General features: G+C 31.3%; 1 protein-coding gene across 11 annotated transcripts; it reads right to left on the reverse strand.

The window, feature by feature from the left end:
• Positions 1-2,612: 2,612 nt before the first annotated feature.
• LOC148621955 (secretory carrier-associated membrane protein 1-like) lies at positions 2,613-20,935 on the reverse strand. 11 transcript variants are annotated; one of them, XM_088571367.1, is made up of 10 exons: positions 20,753-20,935; positions 15,254-15,355; positions 14,859-14,885; positions 13,372-13,500; positions 13,080-13,146; positions 11,481-11,609; positions 11,036-11,195; positions 9,635-9,733; positions 6,292-6,409; positions 2,613-4,765 (listed from the first exon to the last, which is right to left on the reverse strand). In XM_088571367.1, the coding sequence occupies exons 1-10, from the start codon at positions 20,810-20,812 to the stop codon at positions 4,601-4,603; spliced, it is 1,056 nt and encodes a 351-aa protein (XP_088427493.1). In that variant the 5' UTR covers positions 20,813-20,935; the 3' UTR covers positions 2,613-4,600. The 11 variants fall into 11 exon arrangements, with proteins under 11 accessions (XP_088427493.1, XP_088427495.1, XP_088427498.1 ...); XM_088571369.1 differs by lacking the exon at positions 6,292-6,409 and adding an exon at positions 6,468-6,585; XM_088571372.1 differs by lacking the exon at positions 6,292-6,409 and adding an exon at positions 8,741-8,858.
• Between the last annotated feature and the right edge of the window lie 370 nt (positions 20,936-21,305).

Here is a 21,305-nt window from a genome sequence, read left to right on the forward strand (position 1 = left end):
TTGTAAGTCTAATCACAAGAAGCATTCCAGCAACTGAAAATTTCTTTCTATCTATCTTGCTTGCAAGATATTGGTTGAAAACTGAAAAAATGTCAGTTTTCAACTTTCAAGGGCAAACAATCTAACTAGGAGTATTCCAACAACTTTGATCCAATGCAGACTTTTGTAGACCTTATAATAAGGATCCTTTCAGCATTGTCAGAATTTGGCTAAACCTAATGATTTTGGAGGTATATGAGACAAACTTCTGTCTGACCCCTTTGTTCTATTTATAGTAACTAGCAGTCATGTTTTTCGACAGATCAGAATTCCCCATATCAGTTCTATGCAGAGTACCCTAAGGAAACTTTCATATCAAATCTGGTTCCAATTAGTTAAGTCATGTCAGAGGAGAATATTTTTGAAAGAAAAAACATTAAAAAGAGCAACAACAAAAACAACAAAAAAAAACAATGAAAAAAGGGTTATTACTCCAACTTAGCTTAACAGATTAAAACAAAAATTTGACTTCGGATAGATATCATCATGCTGAACACTTTTACTTGGTGCAGAATATAGCTAAATCAAATAGTTTTGGAGATGTATGCAAAAAACTTGTCTGACCCCTGTTTTTAGTAACAGCGTCCATGTTTGTTGACAGATCAGAAATCCCCATATCAATTCTATGCAAAATACCCTAAAGAACATTCATACTAACTTTGGTTCTGATTGGTCTAGTAGTTTCAGAGGAAATGGATTTTGAAAAATTGTTAACAATTATGAAAAGAGATGCTGAGGCCGGGTGAGCTAAGAAAGATGATTATTTGGGGTGTAGCCCCTTTGACCCCTTGTAACTCAGAACAAGAGGCTTCAGAAGAGCCTGAATTGCTCATCTTGCAAACCATGCCCTATTAACTAAAATAAGTAAAGGTGTCATGCTTTGTTACCATGTTTGACAAAAAATAGCTGAAAAAGAGTATCTACTGATGAATGCTGTAAGTTCAACTGAGTACATAAGGCACTGTAAAATGTTTGAAATGCCCTTCAAAGTGATTTTAGAACCTTTGGAAAAAAAATCTGGCAGGAGTTCCCTATCCCCTGCTATCCCACCTGGTGTGGAAGAGCATTAACCAACTATACATTTGCTGAAAAAGAACATAAAATGAAGTTAAATCATGGCTATACATTTTCATCATCACTTCAACTCAAAAGGCCTTGTTTACTATCTAAACCAAATATCATTGAAGTTAAAGTAAGAGTACAAATTAGCAGGAAAATAGCAGACATTTTGAAAATGGTCGCCCAGAACAAATTTTCATATCACCATTCAACTTCGAATTGGGTGACACATCATTTTGATAATTTGGACATTGGTCCATCTTCTGATGGTAAACAATATTACATTTTTTGTACCCAATTAGAATTTTGGTAAATTCAACTGTTTTTTAGTTATTTAAAAAAAACTGTATTATGACCCCTATGTTCTATTTTTAGTAATGACAGCCATGTTTTTTTAACATATCAAAAATTTTAAACAATTAGTTAGTGCAGGACACCCTATGGAACAATTATGCCAACTTTAATTAAATTTTGTTGCATGGTTTCAGAGAAAAAGATTTTCAAAGTGAAAAACTAAACAAAAAATCTGTTTCAAGGGCCACAACTCCTACATCAAGTGACACATCATTTTGAAAATTTAGACATTGGTCAGTCTTCTGATGTGAACAATATTGTTCTGTCAGAATTTTGCTCAATTCAACTGTTTTTTTAGTTATTTAAAAAAAACTGTATTATGACCCCTATGTTCTATTTTTAGTAATGACAGCCATGTTTTTAACATTTCAAAAATTTTAAATGATTTGTTTGTGCAGGATACCCTAAGAAACAATTATGAAAACTTCAAATAAATTCTGAAGCATAGTTTCAGAGAAGATTTTCAAAGTTGTACATAAATAAAAGAACATCATTCCAATGACCTCTTTAAAAAAAAGTATGGAAAACTTACAATTCACTGAAATTTTTCTAAATCCAAAGGCCATAACTTCTGCAAAAATCATTCAACCATAACTATAGTTGAACTTAATCTGTAACTTCTACTAGTAAGACTACATACACACATTAGGCCTCCTTTTGGCCCCTAATTCTAAAATAGTTGGGGTGTAACCCCTAAGACCAATACCAAAATTCCTTCTGTGGTTTATAACCTTGTTATAAAATTTTATAAAGATCAACCAACTAATACTCAAGTTGAGCCATGAAAATCAAGTGTCTACAGACAATGCCAGAGGACAACAGCGCCATACCAATATACAACCAAATATTTTTAGCAGTCATATAACAAAACAATTACCGGTAAGCAAAATACACATTTCAGATCATAATTGTAAGTGTGACTTGGTATAGTAATTTCAAAAACCTCTTTTTTTATGACCATTTTAGTTAAGTCTAAGTATAATTTCTTATCAGTTGTTAATTACTGTTAGAAGATAAAAGTCAACTGATTAAAGTGAGTTATGGTTCTGTCTACCTGGTTAACAGACCAAGACAACATAAATATGGTGAATCATTTTTTTACTGCTCGGCCAACACATATTTATCACGCAATACATTTTATAACACAAACATGATAGAAGTAAATTTTTAACACATTTATTAAGAGGCATAGTACAGCAAAACAATAGTAATTTTATACTACAAATTTACAATTAATACAAATAACCCTCTATACAACAGGAAAGTTGATCTAAGTACTTGAAAATAGTCTAGCTTCCATATTAATTCATATATCTTTCTATGCATAAACAGTATCAAAATTCATTGCCAAAATAAAGAACTGACAAAATGTATACCCTCTAAAGAAGTGAGAAATTTCAAAATTAAAAAGCCATTCTCTAATGAAAAGAAGATATTTGGATATTTTTCCAAAATACACTGCTAAATGTATTCAAAAACATCAAAAATGGGACTATCTACTTGCACATAATGAACCTTTGTGGAATGTTTTCTTTCAGCACTTTTATCACAAGTAATGTATTCCTAATGGTAGATTTCAATAGTGCGTGTTCCTTTGTAAAATATGTTAAAATTATGTAAAATATTAAGAAATTAGAACTGAATATCCTGAAACTCACAAATTTTACAGTTTTCACCAAGATTCAATGCAGTAACACTTTTCATACTTTCAAATTGGTGATGACAACGTAATGATTTTATATAAAAGGTTTGAAATATGTACATAATTGTTCCCAATTAAGCTCATAAAATTGCTCAGTCTGTAATTAATCAAAAATGATTTATTTCATCAAATATTTAAAAAAAAAAAAATACCAGGATACTGTAATGTGAATATTTTAAAATGAAAAGATCAGCCAAATGGCCTAAATTACCTTTAACAATGAGATATAATTGAAAAATAATGTAATGATGAAAATATAATGTCTTCTTTATGAACCGACACATTATGAATGATACACATTAAATTAAGCCTCCTTCCATACAACACTTACTCCATCCAATTTTCTAGTCACATTTTATACCCAAGACCTACAGTAACAAATTCTGCAACCTCATATAGTCAAATTTATTTCACCTGGCCTAAGCATCTTTCCATGAAGTTCAACAATACTATGTTTTATTTGTGACGTTATATTAGATTGAAGTAATGGTAAGTTTTAAAATCATATCTTTCTTCACAGGAAAGAATCTATTATTATAATTATTGTATGAAAATAATTAACAATAATCAAGGAGTTATTGGCCAAACCATTTATTAACAGGAAAACACTGCCATGAAATAGTACAGAAGTTTACTTTTTTTCAAAATAGTGAAAATGAATTCTGACAAAATGATACTATTAAATATGCTATAAAGATAGAATGTTCTACTTAAAATTAGATATGTACTAGTCAAGCAAGACAACAACCAAATAACCTTTAATAATTTATTTTCTAAAATTGTCCTCTAAAATTTGAGATTATTCAACAATTCATGAATAATTCACAGTTGACTGCAAATTGAAATATGTGTCCGAACTTTTTGAAAATTATTTTTAATTCATCAGTGAAATAGATGCTGCCATTGGTTATTGAAGCAAATTTATAACTGAGATTCTAAAATTATAATATCTTCACTGAGTTCACTTGAGAAAATCCAAGAAAACTAATTTCTTGTTAGTTTTGAGTCACAATATTGATCTTTTCATTGTAAAGCAAGCATACAATTCTATTATATGGCTAAATTTACAAACAAAATGATATGTTGCAATAGAATTACTTATGAGCTTTCGTTTTTGTCTTGTTATATCAATATAATCTTTAAGAAAAACTTTTGCATTAGAAAATAATGTAATATTGATAGTGTCAATATAATTAATGTGGACATATCACATATATATAGATTAGCAGTATCAAAATGATTTATTAAACTGAAATGTTGTACTAAAGCATTGGTTTTGAAACAAAAAATTCTCTCAAATACTGTTTGATGCTACACATGATTTATCAAATATGCAAGAACTTAACAAATAAAACATGAAAACAAATAAATAATAGTTTAACAAGAATCTCACAACTGATCCGCACCAAACTCATATCACATTCAGACATACACTATTTGGCTGGATTAGTATTTATTATTTGATCCATATTGACTAGCCATTCCTTTAGCAGCTCCTGCTGCAGCATTAGCTGCTGCATTTTGAACATGTTCATTTCTCATTACGCCAGTAGAAAATTCCTGCTGAGCTTTGGCAAAACTTGCTCCAGTACTTCTATATATTCTGTGAACCTAACAAAGGAAAAATCATTATTTAACTTTTGTTAATACATTATACATTATCAACTTTCATTTGTATCAAGTTAGATACTTAACAAAACTAATCATCATACGAGATTTTATGAATACAAAATTACTTTTAAAATGCCAATGATTATGAAAATCACTATACAGAAATAGATTGATGCAACAATCATTTTTCACAGTTAAATCATACAAGTTTTTAAATGACTCATTTTAATACCAAACTTCAAAGCAAATTATTGAAAACTGTCCATCATATTACCACAATGCTTTATATGATAAAAATGTCTTTAACTGAGTTATTTTTTTTTAAAGTTACAAGCAAACACCACATGAGATCACATCTTTTTTAAATTAAGAGTTACATTTCCTCCTCAAATTTCCATTTTTTACTAACATTTGAGCAGGAATGAAGACCTAATTTGTTAATCCTCCTCAAATTTCCAATTTTTACTAACATTTGAGCAGGATGTAGACCTAATTTGTTAAGTACACAAGTCAGCAATTAACTAGAATTCAAAGATCTAACTTTAACCTAAAAAAAGAGTCATCATTATAAATGAGAAGATCTGTTTAAAAATAAAGATGGTGCTTTTCTACAAAATTTCATTTCAAGCATATTTTAAAATACATTATTTTACGGTTCAGACTTTCTAAATATTCTTTAGAAATGTTTCAAATTTTATTTTTTTCAAAAGTGTTGTATTGCAAGTTAAATTAGAAATATCAGAGTTACCATAGCCATTTTCTAATTTATGCTAATGTTACCCAAATTCTATTCAACTCTATACTTTATACTCAATTTGTATGTGGAATACAGTGTACTAGTTATATCATTAGCTCCTCCCCACAAAAAACAAATAATAAAAAAAAACTACCAATACAAGTCATATAGAAGAAAAAATTTTCATGAAAATGTCCAATCACAAGGGAAGTACAAGCTACATGCATGGGTATATTAACTATATATTTAGGTTTTAGAATTGATCCAGATTTCATCAAATGGGAAGGAAAATACATAATTTGGATATGTTCTAGTCTCTAGTTGCTCTACAGGTGCAAATTAATATCACTTAATGAACACTCTGAAGTAGAAGTACTGTGCAAAGGAGAAGTATTTTGCATGCTACACGTTCTAGCATCTACACTGGTAATATAAATCAATCTCTTCAGCAGTAGAACATTCTTTTACACCACTTAAGTCCTTTTATTCACTTTCAATGAAGTCAGAATTAATGAAGAACCCTTGTATTATTACAGTATTAGAGTTTATGAAAATGCATGAAATTATGTATCAAACTATCAACATTTTATAATGAAACTCCAAAAGAACCCAAGTGTTATAAAAAGTAGTCAAATCTGTAAGAGGTGCACTTTAGTCAGTGGAAGTGAATGTACATTTAGTGGCTCATACATTTGCATTAGTGAGAATCATTCATTCAAATATGACTTAAAGAAAACAATGCAAGATTGTGTTAACAATAGGCTTTTGGTTAAGAATTTTGAAGTCATACCCTTATTAACATAATAATTTCTAGTACAGCTAACACGGAGAAGAAGAAAGCTTCAAATAACATCATGGCTCCAGCTCCATGGTTACTACCCATTACTTTAAAACCATTTATCCAGCCTCTGTTGATATAATCAAGACATTTTTCATGCAACATTTACAACAGTTTCATGTACCTACCCTCAGAAGTAAAATTATTTCCAAAACAGCACAAACGGAAAAGAATAAAGCTACAAAGAGCATGATGGCTCCTGCAGCAGGTTTTTTACCCACAATTCCAAGGCCATTAATCCAACCCCTAAAACAAAACAAGGATAGGTTAAAGAACAGATTCATTTGGATAAAACTAAAATCCTCAGTTAAATGCAAAAGAAAATTAATCAGGTTTTTATCAATAAGACATGTTCAGGAAATTAAGAAATATTTTGGGAAATCATATAATCAATCTGTGATAAAGAATCAAAGATATTAAAAGAAAGTCTGAGAGAAAGCTAACAGATGTAAAAATACAAAAAAAGCAAGAACTAGCCATGTATGAAACATACATCTACCAGTATCTATTTTTGAGTCCAAAAACAACTAGAAATACTGTGAGCAAGCTCACAAAGTGAATACACCCACTTTAAATGGACTTACATGTGAAACGCTTGTTGGATATCTCCCTTTGATGTCACCTAACAGTAATTCAGTAATTATATTCCTTCATGCACATCTACATATAATGCCAAACCTTACTATATAATTTTATCAAAATCCCTTGAGCAGTCAAGAGTTGCACTCACAAGGTTTCAACATATTAAATCCTAAGTTGGATTATCTCTCTTTGGAATTATTTTCCTTCATGCACCCAACCTTCCCATAAAATTAGATGAAAATCCCTGGAGCAGTTAAGAGGAGTTGCACTTACAAGAAATGTGGACAGACAGACAGACAGGGTGATTCCTATATAATAAGTGTTGTGGACTTAAATGTTTTTGCATAGTTTCTTATTCTTTTCTTTGAGAGAACTTGTCAGTGCAATGTCAAAGACACGCTTGAAGGATCAAAACTTAGTCAACGTTTGCAAACAGCAATAAAAAATAAATTCTTAACGGACAGGCAATGTGACTTAATAAGGGGGAAGGAAATGACATGGGACATGTGTTTTCAGAAACCCAGATGGTCAGATGTCTTAATATTGATACAACGATGAAGTGTGACAAACTGAGACAAAAAAATTAAAATCAAAACATAATGATGGTTCCCATTGCCACCAACTTTTCCCTGCCAAAATATTTGTGTGAAACATTGACTTTGAAGTGAAAAAGATAAACAAATCCAATTTTTAGGTCAGTGAGGACTTTCTAATATAACTTGTTAATAATTATTCCTGAACACATACTTATTTCATTCCTTTTGAAATAACAAAAAATCCTCTGTAGCCAGATAGTTCTTACCAAATTAATAATAGATAGAATGTAAGCCCCAAAAAAAAGGTTATCACATAGAATTATGCAAAAAAGCTATGAGTCTACTACTACCTGCTTAAAAGGAAAAAAAACTGAATGAACTCATTCTATTCTTATCCAAAATTTTAAATTGGTTATTTTTAAGAGTGTTTACTTCAAGGCTTCATAGATTCTATTTCACAATTCAAAAGTGTTATGGCATAAAGCATAAAGGCATCTGAACAGCATAAAAAAGTAATGCCTTAAGTACCATTCTGTGAAAGAATCAGGCAATGGGTGGCACATTTTTTTCCATTTGGTCTTTTTTGCCTCAAATATTTTCAAAACACCTAGAAAACAACCAAAAAGCCATTAGATTTATCCTGAAGCATCAGAGACGAAGACCTTTGTTTACGGCTTAGGGGAAAGTGCGGACAAATTCCCCCCACCATTTTTCCATGGTGCATTTCAATTAAACTTCAAAAAGGCTTTACAAACACTTTAATGGTCTTTTTCTGGAGGTAATAAGTACTTGGGATAATGCAATAAAATTTATTTGGTTTTTTTTCTTCATGTGCCACACCTTTTACACATTTTGCCTGAATCTTAAGACAAAGAAGTACTTATAAACCTGTAGGAAGTCACAGTTTTTAAATTTATTTTAACTATCAGGGGATGAATAGAATGAATTGATTGTATAAACATGCTCTGACAACCATGTATACTACCAGCATATCTAAAAATTTAAGGATTGTGTTATTTGGCTGCAATACAATAAGGTTTCTCTGGATCTCTTTCCTGTTGGAGAAAAACAAGCAAATTTTAAAAATGTCTGAATTCTAGATCGTTTCTAAAGGTAAGCTATTTGATTGCAACAAACAAAAGACAGAATGAAAAAATTTTTAGTCTTCCAAACTTTTTCAATTTATTTCCTAAAATCCAAGAGGAATAAAATTCAGACATAATTTTGCAATATAATAAACATCCCTCCACTCCAAGGTTGGAAACATCTTCAATTCCTTCTACCTTAATTAAGACAAATGAGCCTAATGCTGCAACAAAACCAAACATCAGTCCAACAAGAATCATGATCATTCCAGCGGCAACATTATCACGAACTTGTTTCAGACCACCGATAATGCCACTGAAAACATGGTATCATTTATTAACATGACATATAAATAAGGCATGTATTATAGCTCATTTTGAAAATTATGATGAAAATTTAAAAATCAGTCAATAAAGATTATGATACAAAGGATGTGAAACTTTTTTCTTTTTTTTAAAAATTATTTTAAAGTAATATAAAAATGTTGACATAAAATGAATACTACAGTTACACAGGTAAGTCCTTATAATGCTTATTGTAAATTGCACGAGTCATAGCATAAGAACAAAAGTCTTGAACTTTAAAATTTAGTTCATAGATTTGTTTTCATATGTTACCATTACAAATTGAATAAGCCATTAACAAGAATAAAATACACAATTCCCCTTCAAATCAATCAATAATAATCAAGATTGATCTTTACAAGAATCAGACAATAGGTAAAACATGGTAAAATAATCTACTTAATGACAGAATGTTTCTACTATTTATCCCAGTATGACTTATGAATAAAATAAGATTTTCAACATCACAATGGTTTGAGTCAAATTTTTTAACATTCTAATTAAGAGCTTTAACTTATGCTGGGATTATTTTACAGGGTCAACAAACGAACCAGAAAATGGCAAAATCAGAAGTAAATATAATGAAAAAAAAGATACAGATTTGAAATAACAGAATTCCACTAAAAAGTGGGAAAACAATCATGTCTTTTTATGGTAGAGATTAAAAAAGTGGCAATTAGAGACAGATGTAAATGTAATCAAATTAATTGTTAAAATAAAACAAAGAGATAAACTTTCAATACTTACACTGAAACATCGGTTATTCCTAATGCCTGGACTACACAACATAGGAATTGCAAAAAGAAGATGAAGAAAAAGACAAAGAAGTTGAAGGAACTATCACTCCTGAAATCAAAAAATAAAAATCATGCCATTTTTTTTACCCAACACCATGCGTACTTACACAGATATGGTTGTAATTCCTAATGCCTGGAGTATACACACAATGAATTGGAAAAAGAAGATGAAGAAGAATACAAAGAAGTTGAAGGAACTATCACTCCTGAAAAGAAACACATACAAGGGTTTAGTAAGTGTACAATTTCTAAATAAAGTGACTTATTCATACATATATGAATAATTAAATAAGACTCACAAAATATATCATATTTTCCAGACTATAAGTCGACATGGTGTACAAGTTGAATTCCCTAATTTTGACAAAAATCAACGAAAAAAACATAGGTTTGTCAAGGGTAATATGTCTGCGTTTATATCATAAGTGTCATCAAGATCTGAGTTAAGCAGTTTGTTTTTCACAGCATATTATTCCAGCAATGTTACTTGATATAGTATTTCTGAATTAAATTAATATTTGTATTTTTGTTAACATGCGAGTTCAATTATTTTTATTGAATTGTGTGTCAATTGCTCTGAAGCCTTAGATCATAAGGTGTACGAAATCATAAACATGTCAAGTGTGGGCACCCAGGGGTGAAATTAGCGGTAAGTTGGTTTGATGAATAGGTCACATAATTAAGACCGGTAATTAATAAACAATATTATCTGGTATTTGAAGTAAAATAATAAAAATTTGTAACCTTAAATTTGGTGGCAATTAGCCATTTAGATAACACTTTAACTCATTATAATTTGAGCCAAGTGCAATTGTGTTAGGAAATAATGTAAATGGGTATAAATTTGCATATTAAAGAACCAATAACTCTGGAACACTCGATAACTAATGTCTCACCAGCAAAAGAGTTTTGTTAACGTATCTTCTGGAGTTTCTTTATATATTTTAACGGTTTTGAATTTTTTTATTAACATCTTCATATTCATTCATAAAGGATAGTGGCACTGATCAATAATCTTCCGAGTTCGATCGCCGGTTTGACTGACGGCTTTTGTTGATTGCTGTTTACCCAAAATTTTGAATTAAAGCGATCAAAAATGAAATAAACAAATCTAATGAAATGCATTGTAGATTAACATTTTTTCTTAAAAAATCCTTATTTAAGTCGAAGTGGACGATACAGTCCAAAAAATATGGTACATATATGTTCAATCATTAACTATTTTAAATTTGTTTAAAGGTAAGATAATAACTCAAATTATATCCTCTATTTATTTGTTTATTCAACAATATTCAAGCATCACAGAATTATTAATCAAGTTTTGAAAGGCCTCCTATTTGAGACCACTTACCTGAAAGCTTTGTAGACAGGTCTGTACCAACAAAGGAAAGAACAAGGTGTAAACAGAACAAACCAAACTATTGACAATCCAAACGTCACTCCACCATCTCCATCAACAATAAAATATGCTAAACTTGCCAATATATTCAGGAACAATACTATTACATAAACTGAAAAAAAAAATACCCATCAGCCAATGTTACATTGTTTAGGTATTCCTTTTATTATTTATCTCATATTTAACACATTTAAGACATCAGTGTAATTTAATTGTATTTGAAGCGTTTTCAATGGAAAAGTAACAATTATCATTTTATAACTTTGCAGATATAACAAATGAGAGGAATTTTTTTTCCCAAGTAAATGTGGCAAAAATTAAAATCCTATACTTTTCTAAATTCAATTTACTACACCATGTTGTTATTAAATTAATATAGATTTGTAAAAAGACTTACACATCCATAAGTAGTAAACAAATTTGACTGTTCTCTGGAATTCTAAAGGAATATCTACACTAAAATCTTGATAAAAACATGGACCAACAGGACAAAACTTTGGCACGGGTGGCCAGTTGTTCTGACGATCTAAAATTCAACAACAGAGACTAGAGTTAATATTTAACGTTACATTACAATTCATTTTTTAAATTCCAATTTATGTAAATGTAGTATTGTACTTTTAGTCTTATGTATTATTTGTCGTTATGTTGAATTTCATTAGACAACAACAGGGTTAATATTCCATGACTGATGTGATATCTTTTTTTATACATGAGGAAACAGTATTTTTAAGATATTTAATTACATTTTCACAGACACATTCAGTTGCAAACTTCACTAATGTGTTGCCAATCAACTAAATTTGGAAATATGAAAAACTGATGCCTCCTAACTTGCAAAACAAAAACCAATAGTTGACTTCTAATGTCATGTGTGTGCATATTGTCTGGGTTGTGACATTTATTATTTTTCACAGGACTCATGTTATGTTTGGATTCCATTTGAATGATCTAAGATGTTTTCCTTATTCAGTACAATAATGTTCACATTCTTGATAATGCTTTAATTAATGAATACTTTGTTGAATAAGTAGCGATTTGGTTTGAACATGAATAAAATGCTTTGTAGGGCCCAGCTTAATAGGACCAGAGGTTGAACCCTGAACATTCAAACTTGGCAAAGCTTTAAATTTTGATAATGTTTGGACATTTGACACAGGATAAAAATTTGACCAGAACCCAAGTGGTCACTTTTTGGCCCTAATTCCTAGATTGTTCCAATCAAAACCAGCAAAATTAATCATGAACTTCCTGTGGGGATATGTCACCTCATGGTACAATTCAAACATGATTCATTCCCTTTTATTACAGTTATTGTTACTAGTTTCTGGCCCCTTTAAGACCTTTTATTCTTATTTGGCTCAAGTCAAAACCCAAAAAATCAATCCAAGCCTTCTTTTTTGTGGCATGGCACCTTGTTGTTAAATTTATTTGAGATCCATTCACTTTTAATCAAGTTATCAAAGGGAAATAAGGAAAATGCTTGTTACAGGCCCCTTTAGGGCCCCTAATTCGTACAAGGTTCAATTATTTACCCTCAAAATCAATCCAAGTCTAACCATTGTGGTATAGAATATTGTTGAACAATAACATAACATACCTATGATTTTACTGTAGTTATTTAGTTAAATTCTATGAAAGGCTTATGTCCCTAATTCTTTAACAGTTGGGGCCACAACTCGCAAAATCAATACCAACCATACGTGTGTGGTTTGGAAACTTGTAATGAAATTCTATCAAGATCAACCAACTAATACTCAAAATCATCGCATGAAAACAAAATGTCTATGGAAAACAACAATATGGATGACAGTGAAATAACAATATACATGTACAATCGCAATCTTTTTGCAGTCATTTAAAAATGATACAAAATAGATGAAATAACATGCTTTTAGCTTTTAAATTGAAACATTAATATACATTCAAGAAATATTTTAAGTTGATCTCAATACCCAATGGAAAACTTTTAACTAAGAATAAAAAAAGATGATACCATTGTACTGCATGTTCCTCATTTCTCTTTCTTTCCTTTGTAATTCTTCAGCTTTTCTCTCTAGTTCCTACAAAATACAAAAAAAATCCATACAAGATTCCCATCCACAAATACAGAGAAAAAATACCAAGTGGAAAATATGGAAAAAGAAAGAAAAAAGTGCATCAGAACAATAATAACAAGGTCATTGCAACTTCCTTGTAAAAAAATATCTTTCTGAGTAAAATATATGTTGTCAGTCTATTTACCTTGTATTTTTACCATATATTAGAATGTTCTAGATTAACCTTACCTCTTGACGTCGTTGAAGATCAGAAGTGTCTACTTTCTGGACACCAGAAGCAGCATAAGGTGGAGGATCTTCTGATGGCTGCATGATAGCTGGTTGTGACACTGGCTGTGTACCAGTTCCTGTACTTCCCTACCAATTAAAATAAAGTTAATTACAAGAAGTGAACATCTTTTTTCTAAATGCACCACTGGAACATAGAAAATGGTATCAACAGACAAGCAAAAACACTATGAACATATAATTTATTGAAAGATGGAAAATATCTGCTGTACCTAAAACGCAATCATCGTCAATCTGTATTTAACATAGATATGTACAGTGTAACTTCTCGAAACTGGACTCTCAGAAAACCGGTCTTCCTTTCAAACCGGCCATTTTCAAAAGTCCCTGCCTATATACCTTAAAACCTGTGTGTTTTGTCTTCAACAGACAATCCACCCCCCCAAAACTGTACAGTTACATTTTTCAAATAAAAACAACCTCTGAATTCCGGCTGACCAGTTATTGTTCACCTGTAATAAATGTGTCAACAAAACTGTAAATGATTGTGTAATATTACGTAATTAATAATTCATTCACTGAAGGGTTTGCATTTCATCAGTGGACAGTAGTTTAAAATAACAAATTTAATCCAGACATTACATTTTGTCACTGGTTGCGTGTTAATTGGTGTGTATACATGTCAGGCAATTGGGGTCATTTAATAGTATGATCTTTACGATCTTTTGACTGTCAATTAATGTGACCTGTACCCAAGCCAAGCAACAAAGGGGTGAAATTATTATACTTAGTTGACAGATAATTTACGAAAACAATACAAATGATAAATTACCATCAATAGCCCTTTGATCTTTAATACACATTCTTTCAAAAACATTAACATTATTTTGTCAACAGTACCATTTTTAAAATCAAATCATTTACAAATGATGCAAGCTTTGAAATGTAAAAAAAGGCCAAAAGTTTTGAATTGGCATTAAACATGTCTTGACCAACAAACTGACAAGGTGTAGGGTTATAGAACACATTAATGGAAACAGCTTTTAGAATGCATTGCTATTTTTCACAAAACCGGCCATTTCCATTTCACAGTGGTGGCTGGTTTGAAGAAGTTTCAGTGTATTTTCACAAAGAATTATGCTGTAAATTTGACACCTATCCCTTGGCCTCTATGTCTTTGTCACAAATAGAAACTTGATTTTTTTCAAGTTCACATTGAGGTAAACTTAACAGAGATATGACAATTACTGGTAAAAGATGCACAAACACAGAAACATACATTTGTTGTAGGGCATAATAACTATTGTTTTTGTTCTGAACTGTGAAAATATACAAAAAATGTAGTTATGAAATACTTTTATTGCATCGTGCTTAAGGACTTCGTTAAAATCTTTAAGTGTGATGGTAAGTGTGTGGAAATTTGTATAGTTATAGTTCATTTCATGAACTGGGTAAAGGAAGGGAAGTGGGAGGCTCTTAGTATTTACATCTATCAACGGCTGATCACTCATTGACTGTGAAAAAAAAAAACACAAAAAAACATTACAATCAGCATTATCAAAATATCAGGGTATGCTATCCAAGGTTGTCATGGCAGTCAAAAAAATAAAAGTTAAAATCTTATTTGTTGAAGCCACAAACTAAATCTTATTTTCATTCTTAATTTTTTTAAATTAAATTTTAGATTCAGAAATGTAAAAAAATTAAAGACAGGCACAAAATATTTACTTCGGTAGTAACTTTTTTACAAACTTCAAAATTCCAATAAGGCATAATAAACAGAACTTAACTTAAGTGAGTTACATACATGTAGTACATATATCTTATTAACTAATACATGTATATGCAAGTACATTGTAGTTAATAACATAAATATACAAACCCCAGCTGCTGGACGTGTTTTATTGCTATCTTCAAAAGGATTATAATCATCCATTCCACCTTGACCAGTTGTACCACCAGTGGCCTGTCTCACAGATGGATCCTTCAATTAATATAACATTTATCAATATTTTAAATGCCTTGTGATTATATACTTCTGCAAATGTGAAATTTCCGCAAAATATTAATTAAACAGATATGTTTTAAAGGTGACCAAGGTGTCTAAGGGTACACGTACGATCTCAAAAAATATTTCAAGCATTCTTAACATTGAATCAAATGTAGGTTTACATTGATTTCCATGAATAGAACTTACATGTACAAACAGATGTAACACAGTTTGTGAACTAGTAAATTTCAAAATTTCTGTGCTGTCTTAGTGTTGAAATTGCACTGAATTACTGAATTCAAAAACTGGCTTGATTAGACAACAGAGGTTGAACCTGAACAGCATGAGGAAGTATTGACACACCATTCAAGCTTGAAAAAGCAATTAAACATTTGACACAGGATATCAATTTGATGAGAATCAAAGTGGCCCTTTATTCATATATGTATGGTTAAAGTCACAATCCCTAAAATCAATTGAACATTTTCTTTTGTGATATGGTACTTTCTGGTACCATGACTAAGAGATTCATTCATATATAGTTATTATTGTTTCTGCCCCCTAATTCCTTAACAATTCAATTTGCAACCTAAAAATTCAATTTTTTCAACCCCCAAATTCTATTTCAGACTTCCCTTCATGGTATGGCATCTTGTGGTACAATTTCATAAAGTTATAAATTCTTACATTCAAGTTGTCGTCCAGACATCTGAATGTCTACAAACTACCATGATGACTATATTGTACATGATAACATTATATGACTGCAATTTTAATTTGATTTGTATAAAAGACAAGCCTTATCTTATATTCCTTTAAGAACATTGTATGTGTACTCAGAATGCATAATTCATACATGTATTTGATAATGCATTTAAGTGTGTAGTTAAGTGTTATCCAGCAAACAATGTAGTTAGTGTAGTCATGCTGATCCAGCTTGAAAACAGGGTCTACATGTACATGTACATATATTGGTGCAATTTTGAAATGGAAACAAGAACAGACATGGTGAAATACAACAAATACATCAGCATATACATGAAACCTAAATCCAAAATAGAAAATCACCAAATGGTCTTCTTTTTGGAGACACTTAAGTGTGCAAAACCAGAAGTTTTTTGGGGCACTTTTTAAATTTCTGGTAAAATGAAGGTTAAGTGCAATAAAATTAGCCTTTAAATGTATGTGGAGCAAAACTAGAGGCTCATAAATGCCTGAAGAGCTCACCTGGCTTGATAAGCCACATTCTAATTTTTGTAAAAGCAACGCTCATACACAAGGAACAATCACATCAACTTTCATTGAATTCTGTTCAGTAGTTACTGAGAAGAAAATTTTTTAAAGTAATGATATTAACAAGTACTATCTTTTAAAAAAGATAGCTATCGGATATTCTCACTTTGTTCATACCAAATCTGATTAAGATTTAATTTGGTGATTTGTGTTATCACTGTATTATGTTTCACATTTAAATTGTTTAATTAGTTCAACAAGTAAACTAAATTTCCAATTCTTCAATATATAAAAGTGATCAAACACCAATGCCCCCAATGGAGTCTTAAATTTCAATTTTGCTATCACAGTTGTCCAATGAAGAGCGAGGTTGTAAGCTACATCGCTCAGGTTGCCATGGTTAAGCATCATGGATGTCACATGATGTCGAAGCGAACTCAATACTGTGTTGGAAAAATAGGGAAAAAATGTAAAAAAAAAAGCAATTTCTCCAACGACAGAAATTTGACCACTTTATGCTGAACACTTTTACTCAAGTCAGAATTTGGGTAAACCTAATGGTTTAAGATATACATGCAAAAACTGCTGCCTGACCCCTATGTTCTACTTTTAGGAATAGCAGCCATGTTTTTTGATGTATCAAAAATCCCCACACCAGTTCTAAGCAAAATACCCTAAGGATCAATCATGGTAAGTTAAGTTCCAATTGATCCTGTAGAGTCAATGGATGCCGTCATAGCAATAACTCATATGGTCCTTTTGGCCAGGTGAGCTAAAAAGAGGTTTTGTAATAACATGACAATATTACCATTTACAAGTAGTACACATGTACATGTACATTACAAACATGTAAAAACAGTTCATGTAATATAAAGTCTATAATCACATGACACCAAACGTATTGAGGAATATAACCGATTTCATATATATTAAAGTACAGAAACTTCTGGTACGTGTACAATGTACAAGGTATATAATGTAGAAATGCAAGAAAAGAATAATTAACATCATTTTCCCAACTGGCTTACTTACTGATATTACACTAACATTGTATTTCTCCTATAAAAAACATACAAAACTATTAAAGGAATTTAGAAATAGAAGATTTCTGAAAATCAACCACACATTCAATAATCCGATATGTAAAACACTTTTGTTTTAATAATTTTTTTTAAAATACTGTATTTGGTGGAACCAAATATTTACTTGATTTTTCTTAAGTCTCATTTTGAAATAAGCATATCAGGTCTTTCTATTGCAAATGGTGCATTTTAAATCATGGCAATCTTTGTGATTTGGATCAAATTTTTCTTCATGATAGAGCTAATGGCTTTTTCAGAGAACTATTACCAAGAAAATAGCAACATATCTTGAAACATTCCAGTTGGTAGGTGTCACCTTTTTTTATTATTTTATTTAAGCTGGTGTTTAATGTTACTCAAGGGAATAGACATATTCATACTTGTGAATATAATATCATCTTCATACCAACAATTAATGTTGTCACAATGTCAATTTACACTGACTTCTGACATCAAAAGATAACCAAAGTCCTAGGGTTGAGAAGTTCATGCATGAACAGGGATCGACACTAACAGGACTACTGCAGAGATAAAACAGGTACATGTAATCTGCAGACGGTAATGATGGTTCTGTTCTTAGATCTTATGAAAAATAAGACAAAATTAAGATAGCCCACAGGACTACTGTGAACATTTTGCAAGTAGTCCTCTCCAAAATTAGGTTGGCACAGGACTACTGGACTACTGTTAGTGTTGATCCCTCGGTAGTCCTATGGCCTATCTAAATTTCATCTTATTTTTCTTAAGAAGCTGAACTATGATCAGAACCATCATTACCGTCTACTGACTACCTGTTTTACTTCTGACATAGTCCTGTTGACCACCAAACAAATGAAGTTAGTGTCAAATCCTGACGAAATAAGGTCAGTGGGGCTACCCTATGCACAGGCTTTTTTCAGGACCTTACTGAAAACTTTATTTACATGTAACAGGGACGGAGCATCATCAACATCCTATATAAAGAGATCCTCTGGAACATGAATGGCTTAAGTGACACATATTGGAAATGATGTATGTAGTTAAGAAGTAATTGTTTGAACTTATAGTGCAGACGCACAGCACATGTTGTAGGAAGTCTCGTCCATTACTTAAGACATTACCCTACACAAAGTATAATTTTAAGACAAATAACTCAGTCCCTCATGCCTCATAGACAAAGCACAAAATCATATTACTCCCTATTATATAGTTACTTATCAACTAATCCAGATATTCAATTCAATCATGATTGCGGACACTAAATATCTGGAGAAATGGAGTGTCAACTGACCACATCACCTTATTCCAAAATGATTACACTTCACCCAGTTTAGTTCTATAACATAAAACCACGCATTTTATGTTTATCTTTCATGTTTTCATCGGATATTTTCATTTTTTGTTTATAGTCAAAATGCGAGGTTTTATCATTGGACATTAATTTCAAGGTGTAAAAATCAACTTTAAATTCAGACATTTTAAGAATATTTTATCAACAAAACTATATAATTACAAGAAAAAGAAGTCAAATTTATCCCAACAAACCTTGTTTGGAAGATAATATTCCCGAATTAAAACATGGAGTGATCTGGCCTAGAAGCTGACATCTTGTTATGTTGACTGCATTTTTGGATTCATATGGTGGAACGAATTTTTATCATTTAAAGTTTAAAAGTTTTTTTTTCATTCCAAGGGAAATTATCACAAAAAATTACGAAAACCTTCATTTTTCAATTTCATTATTCTACTTTCATACTCACCACATGATTTTCAAATATATTTTATCTTGACAAAATGATGTGTGAATAAATTTTGTTGCTTAATTAAAAATCCTAAATATTTGCTGATCGCTATTTGGAAATGTGCTTCTCGGGACTAATCGATTCTGGTGTTTATGCAATCTTACATGTGCTGATTAAAAAGCAAATTACAATGTTTTTAATGAAATTTCTGCATCTGAAATTTAGAAAATTTAGAAATTTATTTTACAGCCATGTCTTTTAACTTTGTATTTCAATTATTCTTAAATATTTTTATTTGATATTACGTTATATCTAGACAAAAACATCCTGCAGGTCAATTCACCGGAACGTTACTCCCGCAAAATAGCGTCCAATGATAATAACCTCGCATTTTGACTATTAACAAAAAATGAAAATATCCAATCAAAACATGAAAGATAAACATAAAATGTATGGTTTTATGTTATAGAACTATACCCGACGTCACATACAGCTCATTTACCAATTGAAACTCTACTTATTAAACCGTCGGGACTTACCGCTAGAGTTGTCTCTTTTATTTAACCTGAAGAAAGTTCGCATATATATGCATGACGTGTTAATACCAACGTGTCGCTTATTGGCTTAAATCGTGTGTAACAAATCCTTACAGGAAAATCCCATACTAATATCTGCCATGTTGGTTTCTACGGGACAATTTGTTTACAAACGAAGTTCGTAAGTTCCCGTCGAACTCCAGTGACAATCGTCTGCTTGATCAACTTCTCGGTATTGTATGTTGTTCGCGTAAAATAAATCCAAGATATCCGAACTTACACCGAAATGCATTCTGGGTTCTTTGCTTTTTGGACAAACCATTTAAACGTAAACAACATCTCCTAGCAACCTGATCACTGTAAACATGGCCGACTTTTGACGATATAAATATTGGGAACAAGAATTAAAATCTCACCGGAATTTAACGATTCAATGTTTAGGGAGAAGCCATTAGGCTAAACAAATGAGCAAGTCATTTAAGACAATTTAAACGATGGTAGGTGTCAATAAAGTCGTAGAAAATATTATTCAAATTTTAACAGTATCTTATTTATGTGACGCCGAGTATAGTAATTAGTATACAGTGCAGTGTCAAAATCAGGACTACAGTATAACATCGTTGAAATTCATAACCCGAATATCAGGTACAGATCAAACAGCACAGTGTTTTATATTAAAATAAGTATAAACTTCACTTTTAACGAAAGTTTTTTCATGCTTTCAATTAGCGTAGAATGATTTGTTAAGCAGGAAGTAATGTAATATCCAAGATGAAAAAATCAATCAAGATTCAAGGGGAGCTGGAGCAACCCACTTACCGAGAACGGATTGGCGTTGGCTTCTGGGTCGGCAAATGGGTTACTGTCGAAATCTGACATTATGGTTGCACCACTTAAACTACGTAGACGAACAACAAGTATCACAATACGTCTGTCATTAGGAAAATTTACAAATTTATTTACAGGTGGAAACTATAATGGCCGATGTACAGCTTCCGTGTCAGACATGCGCAATTTCTGTCAACATCACATGAAATGACGTCATGTCAAGTTCGATTTTTAGCTATTCTCACTATCACGGGATTCGATTAATTTTATAAAATGTTATCAGATCAGAGACCCAGGGGCGAATCCAGGATATCAGGTTTAGGGGGGCATACATAGAATTTAAGGCTGAGTGAAGCGAGTCAAAAATATCGGCAAAACATTGTTAAGGGTATATAATATCAAGGATTTTTATAGTCTACTCACTACTCACAGGGGCTTAATTCAATTGCTCGAGGGACAATATACACTCCCTGGTTGCTCCCAATATCAAATATGCACTCCGACTAGTATTTATATACTAGCCGGGCTGCATTTTTGATAGTGG

The sequence above is a fragment of the Perna viridis genome, chromosome 3, assembly GCF_037379345.1.
Source record: "Perna viridis isolate PV_CMFRI_1.1 ecotype Kerala chromosome 3, ASM3737934v1, whole genome shotgun sequence".
Lineage (NCBI taxonomy): Eukaryota > Metazoa > Mollusca > Bivalvia > Mytilida > Mytilidae > Perna > Perna viridis.

Bases quoted from the DNA above. Each gene is read 5' to 3' on its own strand.
- LOC148621955 (XM_088571367.1), bottom strand. From the start codon at position 20,812: ATGTCAGATTTCGACAGTAACCCATTTGCCGACCCAGAAGCCAACGCC. The intron at 11,610-13,079 runs GTATCATCTTTT...GTTGAATTTTAG, and splicing joins GAGGAACATGCAGTACAATG to ATCGTCAGAACAACTGGCCA. The intron at 11,196-11,480 runs GTAAGTCTTTTT...TTTTTTTTTCAG, and splicing joins TGTTTACTACTTATGGATGT to TTTATGTAATAGTATTGTTC.